This window comes from Lethenteron reissneri, chromosome 22 (genome assembly GCF_015708825.2).
Source record: "Lethenteron reissneri isolate LAM-NWPU_2019-01 chromosome 22, ASM1570882v1, whole genome shotgun sequence".
Taxonomy (NCBI): Eukaryota; Metazoa; Chordata; class Hyperoartia; order Petromyzontiformes; family Petromyzontidae; genus Lethenteron; species Lethenteron reissneri.
The window spans coordinates 5,006,748-5,023,508 of record NC_083800.1 but is presented as its reverse complement, the minus strand read 5'-3'; the positions used below and the strand labels follow the sequence as shown (position 1 = coordinate 5,023,508).

The following is a 16,761-nucleotide window of genomic DNA, read 5'->3' as shown; positions in this document are numbered from 1 at the left end:
GTCCCTGCCTAGATTTCAGAACGTATTACATATTCTCATGTATTTGATGCACATTCCATCTTTTTCCTTCATGTAAGTGCAGCACAAAGAAAACACACAGGCAGATATCTTGTTCCCAAAATCAAGACGAATATATACACATATATCCTCGGACTCAGTAAGCCCGAACCCACTAATTAAACACATTGTTTGGTGACATTGCATTGACAGTGGTGCACAAACACAAAATAACAACAACAAAGACTTTCGTTTATGAGACTGCCATTAAAGTATATAACAGGCTACGTTTTGGACAATGGACCTTCTTCATAACACACATAGAGGCCAGAGAGCTAGTCAACCCACTGATTGATTGCTACTGTGATTATTGATCGTCACTATGATGAAAAAGTTTAGTTTGCCTCTCATCTATAAAAACAAAACCCTCAATCTTTCTCCTCACCCCGCTATGTTTGTCAGACTTCAGTTCAGCTTGAAATCATTTTGGCATCCCATACTTGGACCAGGGGGTAAAGAAAACCTTTCCTCCATCAACACAACCCGATTCTCATTTCTTTGAGAAAAATAAAAATCGATGAGGGAAAAAAAGACGTAATGATTTCTGGATTTCCAAACATTTTCCCCTCAAAGTGATGGTGACGAGTGTAGATTCCATTCAATCAGTGTCCATTTAATCACTGCTTGGCATGCAGTGTTGCGGCGAAGATGATAAATGTGTAGTCACGTAAGGGAATATGCACCAGATTCAATCTACCATTTACATGTGGAGCATTCAAGTCCATTTTAATATGCATTGTTTGCCACAAATCTGGTCACGTCTGCTTCTTTTTGTAAACTGTTACTTGTTCCAATGAAATATTGTGTTTGCATAACTGAGGGAGACCAATCTGGTCCGCATTTTGTAAGCCGCCTAACTCAGGAGTAGGGCTGAAACAACACAACCATCTGTGGCTGGCAGTCTCTTCACTCATAGGTGACTAACTTGTACCAACTGTTGGTTTGGGATAAAACTGCAAATGAAATAAGGCAGCCAATCAAGATGACTTGGGTCATTTCCCTCACGAGGAGGATCTTCTGTCGGTTTTTTGTTTAATTTGAATGGTTCGGAGCTTACTGTTAGTAGCTCAGCTTATTGGAGAGTATATTTAGTATACTGATGGTACTATGTAGTTTATACTTTCGTTTTTTTACGTGGTTGTTTAGTAACTGCAGCTACATACTATTAACATTCCTTCCCTTTGTTAATGCTACCCCCATCCCCTCCCTTTGATGCTGCTAATCCTGCATAGTGCACGGGCATTATATGACTTTGAAACCCTCCGCCCATCTCCTACGCATTTTCCATAAATATGCTAAATTCCTCTTGATGTGCAAATTATTTTCTCAAGACGCTCTTCTTCCCCCCTCCAACCCACCTTAAATATACGTTCCAAGCTTGGTGGTGTTTCATTCTTCACCTGACTGGCTGCTTGTGTTGTGGCCGAAACGTCGTGAGAATTATTTTATTATGTTTAATTTTTATTATTTTATTACTTCCCTTCTACGTGACTTTACCGAAAGAACCAAGAAGAGGCCAAAGGCATTTACACTAAATCTTTAAACCATGGCTGACAGCAGAAGATGTTTGAACCCATAGTGGGATTTCCCTTCAACCCACACTGACCTGCGTGGAGAAGTATGGTCAAACAACTTAAAAACGAATTAACGCTAAATTTCTGATTATACATATTTTGTAATATATGTGGAATCATTACACGTAAAATATATTCAAATACATGTCATCTATACCGATAATTTGTTCTCTACGTTCCCTCACTTTCATTGTACTGTGAATTCCGATACCAGTTATTGCACTAAAGTGGTGAAATAGATTTGATCATAATACTGCTCTAGATATTTAATTCTGTTGCCTAAGCATGGAGTCTTAACAGAAGTCGATCTGATGTTGAAAATTGTGCAAACAATTGTAAAAAAAAAGCATGGCGAGGTGCATGCTCGGGAATTACACTAATAAACTGTGGCTTCCGGTTTCTGAATGAAAATATTATGAGGTCGTTCTCATTACACACAGAACGCTTGCCACAAATGAACCACAATGCTTTGCTGATCTCGTAAAGGAGCATAAATCATCACGCAAACTCTGGTCATCCTCGCAGCGGCTTTTGGCTAGCCATCGAACAAACACGGTCACTGCATCGCGTGCTTTCAGATGCACTTCTGCCGCCATTTGGAACGCTCTTTCTTCCCATCTTAGGAAGCCACTGGAGCTATGAACTTTGACATCTAGATTGAAAACTCATTTCTTTAGAACTCATCTTTGTGTTTAGTTTGTTATCCTTCCCCCACCCCTCCGATTAGCACGGTTGGCTACATCTGGTGTGATAGAAGTTCAACATACATACATACAAACAGAAAGAGAGAAATGTGGCCTAGAAAACACACACACATACACGTTTGATAAATAGCATATTGAATAATCTTGATTTGAAGCTTTCGTGACTGCAGGAATCCATACTCTTTGGTTCTTTCGGTAAATTCACGTAGGTAGAAATAAAATAAAATAAATCACGACGTTTCTGGCGCAACACAAGCGTCCGTCATCAAGTGGGACAACCACAGCAAGAAACAATTGTTTCGTGTTTAAAGCTTTCGTGACTGCAGGGATTCATCTTCTTGGTTTTTTCGGTAAAGTCACGTAGAATGGAAATAATAAAATAATAAAAATAAAACATAATAAAATAATTCTCACGAAAATTCTCACGAATTATTTTATTATGTTTTATTTTTATTATTTTATTATTTCCATTCTATGTGACTTTACCGAAAGAACCAAGAAGATGAATTGTTTCATGATTTATTTTATTTATTTCAACCTACGTGACTTTACCGAAAGAACCAAAGTGTACCATATTGAATGTCACGAAAAGTCAGCCCACTTGGGCAGGGCATGTCACTAAAATGCATGGCAGCAGGTTGTCGATAATTACTATAGAGTGGCAGCCAGAGGAGAGGACAAACACCTGAGATGGATAAATGCATTTTATTCTTTCAGTATTATTTTTAGAAAGTATATTCGAATGTCACTGTTTTGTTCCTTTCTACATGCAATCGTAGTATGAACCAACATTTTAAAAATAGTTTTATAATATGTGGACAAGTTGTGTAATGTTCGTACACTCTAGAAGGCATCAGCAATTTATGCGAAATAAATTCTTCTGGCTCCAAACATCCCTGTAATAAGTCAAGTAGGCCTCGCAGTCATTCAACCCTTGAGGACAAAAGGGAAATTTAACAAAGAATGCACAGTGGTAATTTTATGCACAGAAATGTTTGATCACATCTTCCCTTGAATATTGAATGTTTTTAAAATATCAGGGTACATAAAGCATATTTTAATATTTAAAAATATTTATTACTTCATTTGTTTAACTAGGTTTGAGCTCTTTGAGGTGACAATAACGTGCAGTAAAGGAATCCTAGGAGTGATGAATATTAAAACAAGGACATGGGTGATTGGTGGAGCAGTGCTCAGCGCACTGCGCTATGAACCTAGCATCTTGTGTTTGATAACTGGCCACGGCTAACATCAATGACGAGGGATACCTGAACCAATCCTATGCATTTCCCCCTGCACCAATCCGCTATCACCAGGACAACGAAGTGTGATGAGAGGTTTTATTCGAGAAATGACTTTATAATTCTGTTATTGTTAATGGCATGTGTTAGGAGCCAAAGGCACTTGTTTAAATTGAGTCCCTCAACAAAACTCTTCTAATATAGACACGGACACTGAACCTCTGCACCTGCAGAAGTACAGTATGACATTAATAAAAACGTGTTTCTCTGATGCAAGCAGCGCACGGTCATATATTGCCTAGGCAACAAGCAGATGGCTTCAGTGGAGCTTTAAACTCATGACCCTGCATGTTCTTAAGATGAGGTCAGATATGTTCGCTTGGGTTACTTCCTAAGCCACACAAGAACCGACATTCCATCGACCACCATCATCATCTGCGTGCAAGCGGACTAAGGAATGGAAACAAAATACTTTCACAAAAGTAATTGTCATGCCCATGTCAGTCATCGCCATCATCTGCCATAATCTATCTGCTACTGCATGAAGGCCTTCCCTGACCGTCGCCCTCTCTCACGGTCCCACGGTGCCACAACGCCATCGAGCTCCTGCGCACGAGCAGATTTTATCGCTCAATTTCAACGGTGCAATGGGCCTCTTTGGCGTGTGCCCCCTCCTTTGGCTGCCACTCCGGAGCTAGTAACACACAGTGTTGTTGTTAATAATTGTGCTGCTCAATAGTCAAAAGCCTCAAGTCAGCTACACTCCGTGCAGCACTAAAGATTGATGACACTTTTCAGCAGTGTCAGACTGCGGGTGTAAAGGGTGTCTGTCTGCCACGATATAAATTGATGCAAGCACTTATAGCATCCATGCAGCACCAATGATTCGAGATCAGATGCATCTTGCTTACGCCCTTTCCAAAACCAATCCTCATTTACCATTTGCTTGCAGTTTTTTAAAAATATTTTAAAAAATAAATTTGCACAGATGTTCATGTTTCTTCCACATTACTTTCTATAATTAAAAAAGTAGGACCGAGTGCATTACGTGGGTCCGAAGTATTTATAGGTTTTATTAAAGACTCGCTCATGAGAAACAAAAATGCTGCTCGCTGTTTGATGCAAGCGTGTGCCTACACACATGTGGTGTATTTTAAATAACACTCGATAACACGGGCTGCTTTGCGTAGCATATTTTTTAAAATCATTCCAGGAAGAAGAAGAAATGTTTAAACGAATTTGTGGTCCCAGCTGCGTGCAATTTAGTCGAGACATGGCTCCGGTGTTCGACAATAAAGCGGGCGACAGAAAGTAGAATTGTAAGGGCAACTCATTTGTCATTAAACAGACCCCAGAGAGCCTTAAATAAGGAGCTATATTGATGGGATGGCTCTTGGCCCGTGGAATTTGGACAGCACCTCGGCTCTGAAGCGGTGTCTACCCTTTCCAGCAGACAGAACCGGAATAAGCGGGTGGTCCTCTTCTACTCCCAGTCGGGGCCAAGTGTGGATGAGCACACATCGCAAGCTGACATTTTTATTGAACACAAGCCGGAGCTCACTTGAAATGAGCTCTGCCTTGCTCGTGATGTGTTTGTTATTTGTATGTTTGTTCTGTTATGGGGGTATTTTTTTTATAGCGCTAAACTTTTTATTGTTAACAAAAAAACTTCTCACTCATCACCAAGTTATTTGAAGAGAGTTCAGATGATGCCTGCATACAGTTTGGATGGTTGCAATTACCCCCTTGTGTAAATAATGAGTCACAGACTTGAAATGTTAAATGCATCATTTTAATATAGCTCTTTTTTATTTTTGTGTATTTTATTTATGCGTGACACATGTGGCCTTTTAACATTGTACTGCAACATATTTTAGGCAAATTTGTAATTATATTCAAATAAAAAAATATATACTATCGTAATAATTGTATAGCCCTTTTCAATACACTATTGGATGAAGGCCTCCTCAAGCCTTCCATTAATGTTGGTCCTTTGCATTTGACCATACTGCTCAGTGAAGGTTGGTGAAGTGGTTGGGGGAGCTGCATGCAGGACCAGTTCTAATATCATTCCATCATTATCTATAAGCACGAATTGAACTCAGGTGGCCTGGTTAAAATGCAGTGCACTAACCACTATGCTACCACTCCACAGATATGCGGATAACTCATTCCATTCACATTGCTTTACAAATACCCCTCATTTGAACTGCTATGGCTCAGCATACAAAGGGCATTATTCAATAACTTAAAGCTTTCACCTGTCAGTCAGAAATGCTCCCAAATGAGAAAGCAGATATCCATCTTGAAAATTGATGTATCTTATAAAAAAAAACTCTGAAAACCATAGTGACAGAGCTTACCGGCTATGGATTTTATATCGAGTTATATGTGTAAAACAGAACCATAACCATTAGCATAAAAAGGTCTGGTAAATATTACCTGCAAAAAGTCAATATAACGTAATTGAATTAATGAATAACTTGACCATCGTGCATCAACAAATGCATTACACCTGATACATTCTCGTAATGGCTGCCTCCAGCAATATTTTTGCGCAAGCTCCACAGAGACGCAGCGGAGAGACATCCATTATGAAGATAAATGGGCCCGTGGATTCCGTCCGACATTCCAAATGAAACAATTCCAGAGGCCAAGGCGACAGCTAATCTACAGTCGATGCAACTTCCTGCAGGCCTTGGATCATTATTTACATGCAGACACTTCTACCTACACACAGGGCCCCTTAGACACCGTAAAAAAAACATATACAATAATAATAATATTACTTCCATTTTATACAGCATCATTTATGCTAATAGCATCCTATAATGCTCTATATTAATTGTATACCAGTACCAAATCCCATGTACAGCCACTATCAATCTAGTGAAAACCCGACTACCAAGCAAAATCTAAAATGAATAAACAAATTAAAAAATGGGACCAAAACAAAGCGCACAAACAGCAAAAAAGTTATCACAGCAATGAAATTAGTCCATCATAAACGTTTATGTTCTATATGATGTACTATATGACTACAATACTGGGCTACTATGTATGCACACCCAGTATCTTGTAGCAGTTTCATAATACAATACCGTATTTTATTTCAGGGGTTAACAATTAAGTGATGGCACTCTGTCAGTAAGCAATCAAATGTTATGCTGTGACCATGGATGCCACTGAGATAAAACATTAGCTGCCAATAAACCCACATGTAGTCTACTTACACAATTAATCACGTAAATGTGTTTTGCTCAGCATTGTAAAAATGGGGCACAAAGAAGGCACAGCTTTTTGAAAGCTGCTAGCCAAATATGCCTCTGATGCGCACAGTATTTAAAATTAATACACGTGGAAAATAAATAACGAGAGCTATAACCAGACTACGCATGACTTTTTCCATCTATACTCTTTGGTTCTTTCGGTAAAGTCATGTAGGTATGAAATAAAATAAATCACGACGTTTCGATCGCAACACAAGCGGTCGTCAGGTGGAAAAAATATAATCCAGCAGTGGAACTGCAGTGGAACTGCTGGATTATATTTTTTCCGACCGCTTGTGTTGCGACCGAAAGAACCAAAGAGTATGGATTCCTGCAGTCACGAAAGCTTCAAATCAAGATTTTTCCATATATATGTAGTGACATAGAATGGGTCACTAGGGCGCATAGCGCTGGTTACTGGTAGAGAGCGGAATTGTGGGTGTAGTAGCCCGGTCTACCAGCAGGGCAGGTGAAGTGTGCCACTGGGCGCTGGTTACTGGCAGAGAGGGGGGATCTGAGGACACAGCAGCCGTGACAGAGAAGACACGTGGGGCGAAGCTCAGAACCTTCTGGTAGGTTCCAGAAGGGAGCGTGGCTGAGGGCGGAGCCAGGCCACGCTGGGGAGGATAAAAGGGAGGTCCCGACGCTGTGTCGGGGCTCTCGTTTGGAATGAAACCCGTCGTCTATGCAAGTCTTCGTCCCCGTCTTCACATCCTCGGTGTTGCGGGTCAGGCAATGTGCCGGCTGTCCTGACCCGTGTGTAGTTATTCCCTGTACTGTGGAAGTGTAGAATAAACGTGTGTGCCTCCGACTATTAGTGTCTCTGAATTGACCACTACATATAGAGTAAACTCTAGTGCCCTTCTTCAGTGGTTATTGCACGCATGTCTGTGGATGACCAGCGAAAAGGCATATTGCGACGGTTAATGGATGACACCAAACCGATGAGCCGATTAGCACGGTTTGCTACGTACGGTGCGAAAGAACTTGCATATTTCCAGCTTGCACTTGCTGCTTTGTTTACCTCATCGTAAATGTTTGAGAAAACAACTCCTAATGCTACCTTTATATATTGATGAGGATGTCCCATCCCCTACAACACCATCACAATATAAAATAATGTTAAGTTTACACGTGTCCCATCTGCCTTTTTTGGCAACATGTGTCCCATGTGCACTGTATACGTGTAGTTAGTAAGCAATGGAATCCAATTCCAATTTGTTTCGAGGGCAGTTCAACGAAAAAAGATGCTGCATTCCAGCTGCGCAGACTTCATAAATCATTCCATTCCAATTTTTCACCAACTGTATTTCAAATGTACACCTTTCACTTTGACCTTGCTTTTATTACTTCTCCATCCTGAATCATCTGTGGCCTCCTATTTTTAATACGTTTTTTTATATATATCTCATGCAGAATTGCAAGAGCACCTCATTTAATATTTAGCCATAAGCCAGTAGATTAATAGAAGCCAAGCATGGTAAATTATGAAATATAAGCAAGATATTTCTTATAGTAATGACACGGTGGAATTGTACGAGACATGAGACATGTTAAAAGCCTGTCATGAATGTAGATTTTTTTTTTGTATTTGCAGCTCTGGAACAACTACTTTCATCTCGCAGTGGCCTTTCTCACCCAGGAGTCTCTGCAACTTGAAAATTTCTCCCATGGAAAGCGCCACAAGATCGTCAGCAAGTGGGTCGCAGCGCCAGAAAACAGTTGTTAAAAATTCACAGAAGCAAGATGCGTAATTACATCCTGCAGGGCAAATCACAACAACCATTCAGTCCTACATAATGGCAATCATTTGCATGATGGGGACAGGCTTGTAAAATATAACTAATGGCATGCAAATGATTTTGTATGAATGATGTACGATGTCATATTTACATTTATAAAAAGTAGACATTAAAATGTAATTCGTCTAACGTTTTGCTTTCTGCCCTATCGATTTACAATTATGAGAGTTTTTTTCCCTAACCTATAAAATCTAATAAATGTGGCTTCATCATAAATCTGTTTTGCCATATAAAGATAACGAATAACATGCATGCGAGTCATATGTACTAAATAATTTCGCCTTCACTTTTCCAATGCAATTTTTTTCATAATTTTTTGCTATTTTTTATTTTAAACTTCATAAACCACACACTGTTTTATGAACTTGATGGTGTGTGTTCTGCTACATTGTGCAGACACCTATGATGTCTAGGTTGGCCCATGTTAGTCTTTTAACTTCCCGACCCTGTGGACCATGGCTGTGCCTGCCTCGGATATCCAATCTAGTTAAAGTCGTGCAGCGCAGCTTGAGAACCACAACAAACGATTCCTAGACATACAAAAAATAGATTAATCTTATATAGCTTTGTTCATGCAAATTGCATCTCAATCGCTGAGGAACAGACAAGCTGGTAGGCTGCCCGGCGGTAACAACATTTGCTCTGGAGTTCACGATATATATTTAGATGTTTCTCACACAATTAGTGTTGATTATACATGTGGGAAGGAAGAGGTGGCACTCGGTGAAACCCCACGTGAGCGAGGGAGCAACCATGTATCCCACACAAAAGGGACAGATGATGTCAGTCCACACTTTGATGTTGTGCATTCTGCTGCCGGGCTGGAGGTTACTGCACCCGATGAAGGGAGTCTCACAACATTTGATAATTTGTTCCGATCCACCAAACCCTCACCTCCACAGTTCTGTATCACAGGCGTGCACCACCACTGCCCAGCATGCAGCTTTGCTTTTATTGACTGCATTCTAGATATTGGAACACTGCCAGTCTTGGTAAGGTTAGGTTACAACAACAAAAAACTTCTATTATACAACAGGTACTGTATGTTGAGACTATACAACTGTTAATGCCCCCCCCTGCCATTTGCACACATTTGCATGAGTATATACATATACAGGTAGTCCCCGACTTACGGTGGTCCGACTTACGATATTTCGATCTTACGATGGCGATATCGATATAGTAAAATATTTTACATTTCGCGCGGCAGGTAAACGCAGCAGCGTACGAGGTACGATGCTGTACGTTGGGACGCTGCCGGGATGTACTGTACGCATATAGTTTATACAGTACGGTACTGTAAATTGCTCTGTTTTGCTAAATTATCACCATTCTTTAAGACTCCTGGGTAGGCTAGGCCATTTTCGACTTACGATATTTTCGACTTACGATGGGGTCGTCGTAACGTATCTCCATCGTAAGTCGGGGACTACCTGTATACACCTGTGGCCAAATCACCTGGAATGCATCCGATCACAGAAGATAAGCTGTTTTGAGCCTGGCTAGTGCTTGGATTAGTGACCGGTGGCCACAATGTGCAAGGGACGGATGTAGTAGGTATTGAACATTTCTGTTGTTCTTTTTTTCTGAACTGCCCCTACATTCATCATCGACTCACACTGACCAGCGGAGTTAAATGTGGTCAAATATCTCACACGGCCTGCAAGCCATGGGGAGGGCCACATCCTGTAGAGGACTGAGAAACACAGGCTGTAGTGCTGTACATGTATACATACACATGCATAGTATTTGTAATATAGACCACGCAGATACAAAACCATATACGCTAAGTTGATTTTCTAAATGTCTCTGCCTGCTCGTATTTCCTGATTTCTTTTGTGAAAACATCACAGTGACAAGCGCAGCATCATGATTAAACAGTTTGTATGGGGCCTTTGAAACATTTATCCAACACCACATATAGACTTGATGACAGACCTTTCAACATCATTCATTACTGTCAAGAGTGTTTTGACTTTAACCACATTTGCAGGCCACTAATGAAAGGCTGGTGATTGATGCACAATTGTTCGAAAAGTAAAATAGAGTTTCTGATAAAACAACTGTCGATTCAAAAAAGGAATAACACGATAATTTGACTTATAAATGCAGCCTATCTGCATGAACAAAGTATTTGAATATGAGAAGTCAAAGTTAATTGTGAAAGAGCTGTATGTCGTCATGGGCTGACAAAGCCTAACGATTAAATGTCATCTGTGATTGTGGAAGCTTTAAATGTGTGATGTGGCACATTTCCCCTCTTTGCAGGTATGGAGATATGAGACGGCAAATTGGATTTGAAATTCGTGACAAGTGGTACAACTTAGGTAAGCATATCATTGTTTGCTTTGGGTTAGGTCGCGTAAAGATGTGTCGGAAACCTTGAATCAAATGTGCTAAGTTTACTGCTGCAACACACTGCTGCGTTGGAAATGAATCTCATGAAATGGGTGTGACGTTTGGATGGAGATGACATCCAGCATCCTCAGGTTGTTAAGAGGATCTCAGATCTCGAGTGAGAGTGCCTTATGGATCGGAGTCCTTAAGCAGATGCCTTGACGTCATCGACACAGTCATGTACGTGGTATAATTTAATTAATATAAGTAGTTTATTCGTAGTTGACTGGTTGTGACTGGCAGGCTAAGTTAATGTAATAAGCTGAATCTATTTAGCAGCGAGCCAAAATCGGCTTTCCTTAATTATGCTACAGTATTTGTGTATTCGTAATGAAGATGGATGTTTTGGTACGTGCCAGTGTACGTCTAAAATTCGGCAAAATACATTTGCCATTGTTGCTGCATTGCTCTCCATCTTACATCGGGCGGCAACGGCATTGGGCGATGCATGCAGAGGAGCAGGTTGCACAGATAGACAGATGGCCTTATGAGGCAATGAATGCTGATGAGTTGACCATTTTTTATGTTGAGATCGCTGTTACCTGGTTGCTTTTCATTGATGTATCCAGGGAACGGTATTGGTTGAAAAAATGTGTTTAGTTAACGTACCATGCTCAATGCAATGAGTTTATAATTTTACACATATATGTCTGTGGTAGAGTAATACATTGCATTATATTCACATTAGATTTCCCCCATGCTGGTTTTCCCAATGTTATGGCTGTTCAAATGTGCTTTTGCGGAATTAAATACAATTATTACTTTTCTCAGTTGATTGTGACACGAAGCAAAAACGCGTCATAAGAAGGAGATCGCTTAAAAATGTGTTTTCTTCGTAAATTCTGAAATACATTAATATATGTAAAAACGTCACTTATAACAGTAACTATATTTTAACATCATGCATTTTGGATTTTCAAAACAACATTGTTGGTAAAATGCATAAAATAATAATTCTAAGACTTAAGAGACCATAATGACAATGGTGTTTCAGCAAAGGCAATCTGATGAGAGCAAAAAAAATATCTTTGACGATCCACTGCTTGATGAAGATCTCCCAATGCCATGCCAGTCATGGGAGTTGTTTGACCATACTTCACCATGCTGGTCAATGTGGATTAGTGAGGGGGTGGGGGGGGAGGCAAGACCTGTTTGCAAATCACTTCTCATTGATATTAGTTCTGGCCACATATAAAACCCAAGTCACCATTTACACCCCAAATGCTCAAACAAGCGTGTTAACATTGTAACAGCTTTCTTAAAACAAACTCAAGAAAAAAACACCTCCACATCATTTAACATATCACGAACTGGATCGAAAACTGTTTTAATCTGAGAATGTTGCCAAAATACAAACCAGTAATAGCTGGTATCGCTCCATGTATGAGATTGACAGTTGGTTATAACCCTGGCTCCTTTAACTTTCCCCGCTGCAGCTATCCTCCTTAACCCCCAGTCAGAAGGTAAACCACAACCATATCTGCAGTTCCCAGATTCCAAAACCCCAATGTGAAACAGCAATTCTGCTGCAGGAATGAAGCAAGGAAACAGAGTGTACCGTACCGACATCTTCCCCACCTTTGGTACTCATGTGTGCTGGATTGGTCTAAACTGCATATATAAGCATATACAAATCAAGAACATAGAGCAGTGTACCTGGATAAGGCTCTGACATAGCTCATGCAAAAAAAAACACAGGTCCACATTCTGCCCTGTTAAATTACATCTCCGCAGCATTGCTCCTAAGCTGCAATGCTCTATAAATTAATTTGAATTCATTCCGTCCACCGTCTTTGCCTATCATCAAGACCCCAGACCTACGGTCCAATGATAGAGACAAGGCCTTGGCACTGCTGGATTTTGCCCAACCATTAACACTGACTAGCAATCGGGCTTTCTGCCAAACCTTCTGCCTCATTCGATCCTGTGCGCGTTGAATGGCCCATTGCACATCTTTTTTCCACATGAGTTGCAAACTCTGCCATATAACGTGCGTTCCACCCCCCCCCCCCCCTACTATTATACACGGCTAGCTGATGTTCACTGCGGGGTGCCTCTGCACACTACACTCGTTTTAGTATCGTTTACCAGCATCCCCTTATACGGTTAACACCACTGTCAAAATAAATAAATATATATGTGCGGTCTCATCACTAAAAAAAAACATCCCAGGCAGCATGTGCACACATTGTCCTTACATCAGACCAACTGACAAGCTCAGATCTAGTTGTGCAAGATTGGAGTGTTTGCCTGCTGTCACCCTCGACTGCCCGTGATATAGAACAGCTTCAAGTGCATGGGGTGGTCACGGATTATGCACGTGACTTTGTGACGAGGTAGGTGATGCCGTTGCAGGCTTTGTCGACTTGAATTGCTGAAATTCACAGGCAAAACGACACAATGTATATATGGTCATCGTAATCCTGTTTATTTATGACAAGGGAGTAGTGCCGGCCATGCAAAACGCGTGGGTGACGTTAACCTCAAGAAGGCGTTCGAACACAGAAATTTTTTTTTGTGATCTTGCTTTCTTGTTAAAGTTTACACGGCGCCGCAACGCGCTTCTCCTATATATTAAGGGTGAAGAAATGCGACGGTTATTTGATTAAAATCTCGTCTTGCACTGATGCTGCAATGCATCGACTCACATACATTGTTGTATGTGATTAGTTCACGTGACCCCTGCAGCCAAACGAGACACTACAGTGAAGCATATATAGAATTGCGATCCCTAATGTTTGCCAACCACATATTTTCGATGAAGATAGATTGGTGTTTAATCGTCTTACCTCCATCATCATCATCACCATCCTAGAATCTCACCCAGATCCAGAAGAACGCTGGAGAACCGCATTGAACAACACAGATGCAAGAGAACAAACACCACGTTTCAAACTCAAACATCACACCTCCTGGTTTTGACATTCCTTGAAGAGACGGGTGCAATCATCAACCGCATCAGAACATTAACAGGCTAATGTGCACATCTCTTTCATGAATGTAAACTTAGAGGCAAGCCAGGGTAGTGTGATTGTGGCCATGCAACGCAGACTATGGAGAAGACAGCACTATTGCAATGTAGGATGAGCAAAACTCTTTGCCTATCGTGGCTAGCAGATTGGCAGATCTCGACGTTTGCCATACGCGATAAATAGAATAGAATAGAATCGCCATCATTAGCAGTCACCATTGTCTATCTACTGCTGGATGAAAGCCACCGCACGCCATCGCCATCCATCATGGTCCAGCGCTGCTACGATTCACCTCACTCCTATACATGACTTGATCTCATCGCTCCAACTTCATGACGGGCATCTATCTTGAACAGTCTGACTTATGGCTACCATTCCGTCACCAATCTTGTCTATGGGAGGTATCTTACTAACATGCAAACTATTTCTTTCAAGCAAGTCTATTAAATGTGTATGTTTAGAAGGAGATTATTAAGATCTACGCTGTGAATGCCTCTTGTTAAAATTTCGGTTCCCACTTGAAACTCGTTATTTTGTGATGGAAATCACATCAGCCATAAATAGTTGCAATCTTTTCAGTTGGCCAACTTTAAAGCACGCAGACAATGTTCTTCAATTAAAGGAATAAAGTGCAAGATGATCATTTTCAAGCTACACGGTGAGAGGATGGAATCACATCACTCGCATTTTGCGCTTGTGGAGTTCGTGAGCATGCTTTGGCTCGGCATGCAAGTAACGGCTACAATCTCCAGATGGCTTTCCAAAACACATCATGGCTTCCCATTATCCCAGGAACAAAATTTACTTTGGAGCTGAAAACTACAGCCCAGAGGTTAATGGTCTGTGCAGTTTACTTTTAAAGTGTTGCACAACTAATCACGTTTGTCCACAGAGTGCCCGGTCTTATTCACAATTACCGCAGTAATTGCAAACAAACATGAATGCAAAAAAGACGGCAGCCCAGGTACCATAATTTTAAGAAATATCTCGACAAGAATGTAGCTATTTTATCACGCTTGCTGAGTCTAGGCCCAAAATACCATACTGTCAGACACAAACAGCACTGACGAAAAAAACCAATAGGCTTTACCCTTTCCGGCAAGAATACAGGATGCCAGAATAGGTTTTTCCCTTTTTTCTGGCGACAAAGCAGGTGTTAAGATGTTAAAACACCAAACTGAAACCTTTTTACAAGGAATCATGTCTACATTAACCACAATACTTGTGGTCAGAATGCAAACAAAAAAACATACTCTGATAATATATGCATCGTCCTTGAAACTGATTGGTCCACACCAGAGACAGCTTTCTTTTGAGCCTCGTCTCAAAACGGTACTGGCAAAGGAGGTCCCATGAAATACAGGATGTGTTAAGTTGTTTAAACAGCGAACCGACACCTATCACAAGGCATCAAGGTCTGCCTTAACCACACATGCTGGTCGTAAAACATGCAAATAAACATGCTTTGATAATGTATGCATTGTCCTTGAAACTGATTGGCCAACACTAGAGACAGTCTAATTTATGGCCTTGCCTCACCTGTATTAGACCAAAGAACGCCAAAAGGCCAACAGCACAAGGCACGAAAACGTGGGTCCAGCACTATCGATGGTATAAATAGCTTTGACCTAATAGATTTTTATTTTATTGAACAGGTTATCAGAACCTGAGAAAACAGACGATTTGGGGAGATTTCCAAAGTTGAGCGGCGTGTGGGACGTAGTTGGAAAGAGAAGTGTTTTCAACTGCAAGTGTGCTAGTTGAACAAAGTGTGGATCGTTGAAATGATTCTCTGACATCAGCCCACAATTGAGTGATTCACGAGCAATGAGCAGTTCACTCCAATGTGGCAAAGCATTTGCATGCATTGTGCATGGAGAAAAACATTGTCAATGCACGTGTTAATTTATTATAAGAAATAGATAAGATTAACCCCTTTTCATTGAAGACAAAAGTAATTCAGGTAAATTCATCATTCAGTGTCTTATACACCTTTGAATCTCTGTAAAAAATGTTGTACATTTTCATTTAGACTGCACTTAAAATACGCATTGTAAATAAACAACATGCGCTGAAGGGAGTTTTATTCAGGAGCTGTAATTTGTTTTAATTTGATAATTAATCTAACATTCAAAGAAACAACAAGGTCTATATTTTTTTGCGTTTGATATTTAAAGCATAGAGACGTGAGCACGCAGCTGCACACAAGTAAGTACCTTGAGTTATTCATCTGATTGACCTACATTCAATCTCACTTTAGTGTAAGACTGCAATAAGTTACATCTTGGCGATTACCCCGCACAGCAAAGGTCGCAACCGGGTACCCGATACCCGTACCCCACCCGATACCCGGCTACCCGTACCCGGCCGGGTACGGGTACCCGTTTGCGACCCTGGTGCGGCCGGGTATGGGTAGGCCGTGAGTCACTGGAGAGTATCTGTTAGTCACTCATTTCCAAACGTCTTGGCTCTTCTCACAAATCAAGTTCCTAGAATCAACCCACCCGCGCCTGCAACATGGCTTCATTGCAGAGGTTGCAATCAGGTACCCGATACCCGTACCCTACCCGTACCCGGCCGGGTACGGCCGGGTACGGGTACCCGTTTGCGACCCTGGTGCGGCCGGGTACGGGTAAGGAATCAAAGCCCGTTTGCGACCTCTGCCGCACAGATACCAAGCGCCTCCCACAAGCCATGTTATATGTTTTTGGCAATTCGTTTTAATAGGTTTTCAGAACTGTTAAT

The 16,761-nt window shown here is 41.0% G+C and overlaps 2 protein-coding genes across 2 annotated transcripts in view; one reads left to right on the top strand and one right to left on the bottom strand.

The window, feature by feature from the left end:
- LOC133345555 (conopressin/neurophysin-like) overlaps positions 1 to 16,761 on the bottom strand; it is a 559,395-nt gene that overhangs the window by 112,848 nt on the left and 429,786 nt on the right. The window lies entirely within an intron of this gene.
- The window catches only part of LOC133345551 (dedicator of cytokinesis protein 1-like), a 209,175-nt gene that overhangs the window by 131,923 nt on the left and 60,491 nt on the right, over positions 1 to 16,761 (top strand). Inside the window, exons 32-33 of the mRNA XM_061556432.1 lie at positions 8,443 to 8,543; positions 10,916 to 10,974. Of these exons, the coding sequence (XP_061412416.1) occupies positions 8,443 to 8,543; positions 10,916 to 10,974 (160 nt within the window). The remainder of the gene's footprint in view (positions 1 to 8,442; positions 8,544 to 10,915; positions 10,975 to 16,761) is intronic.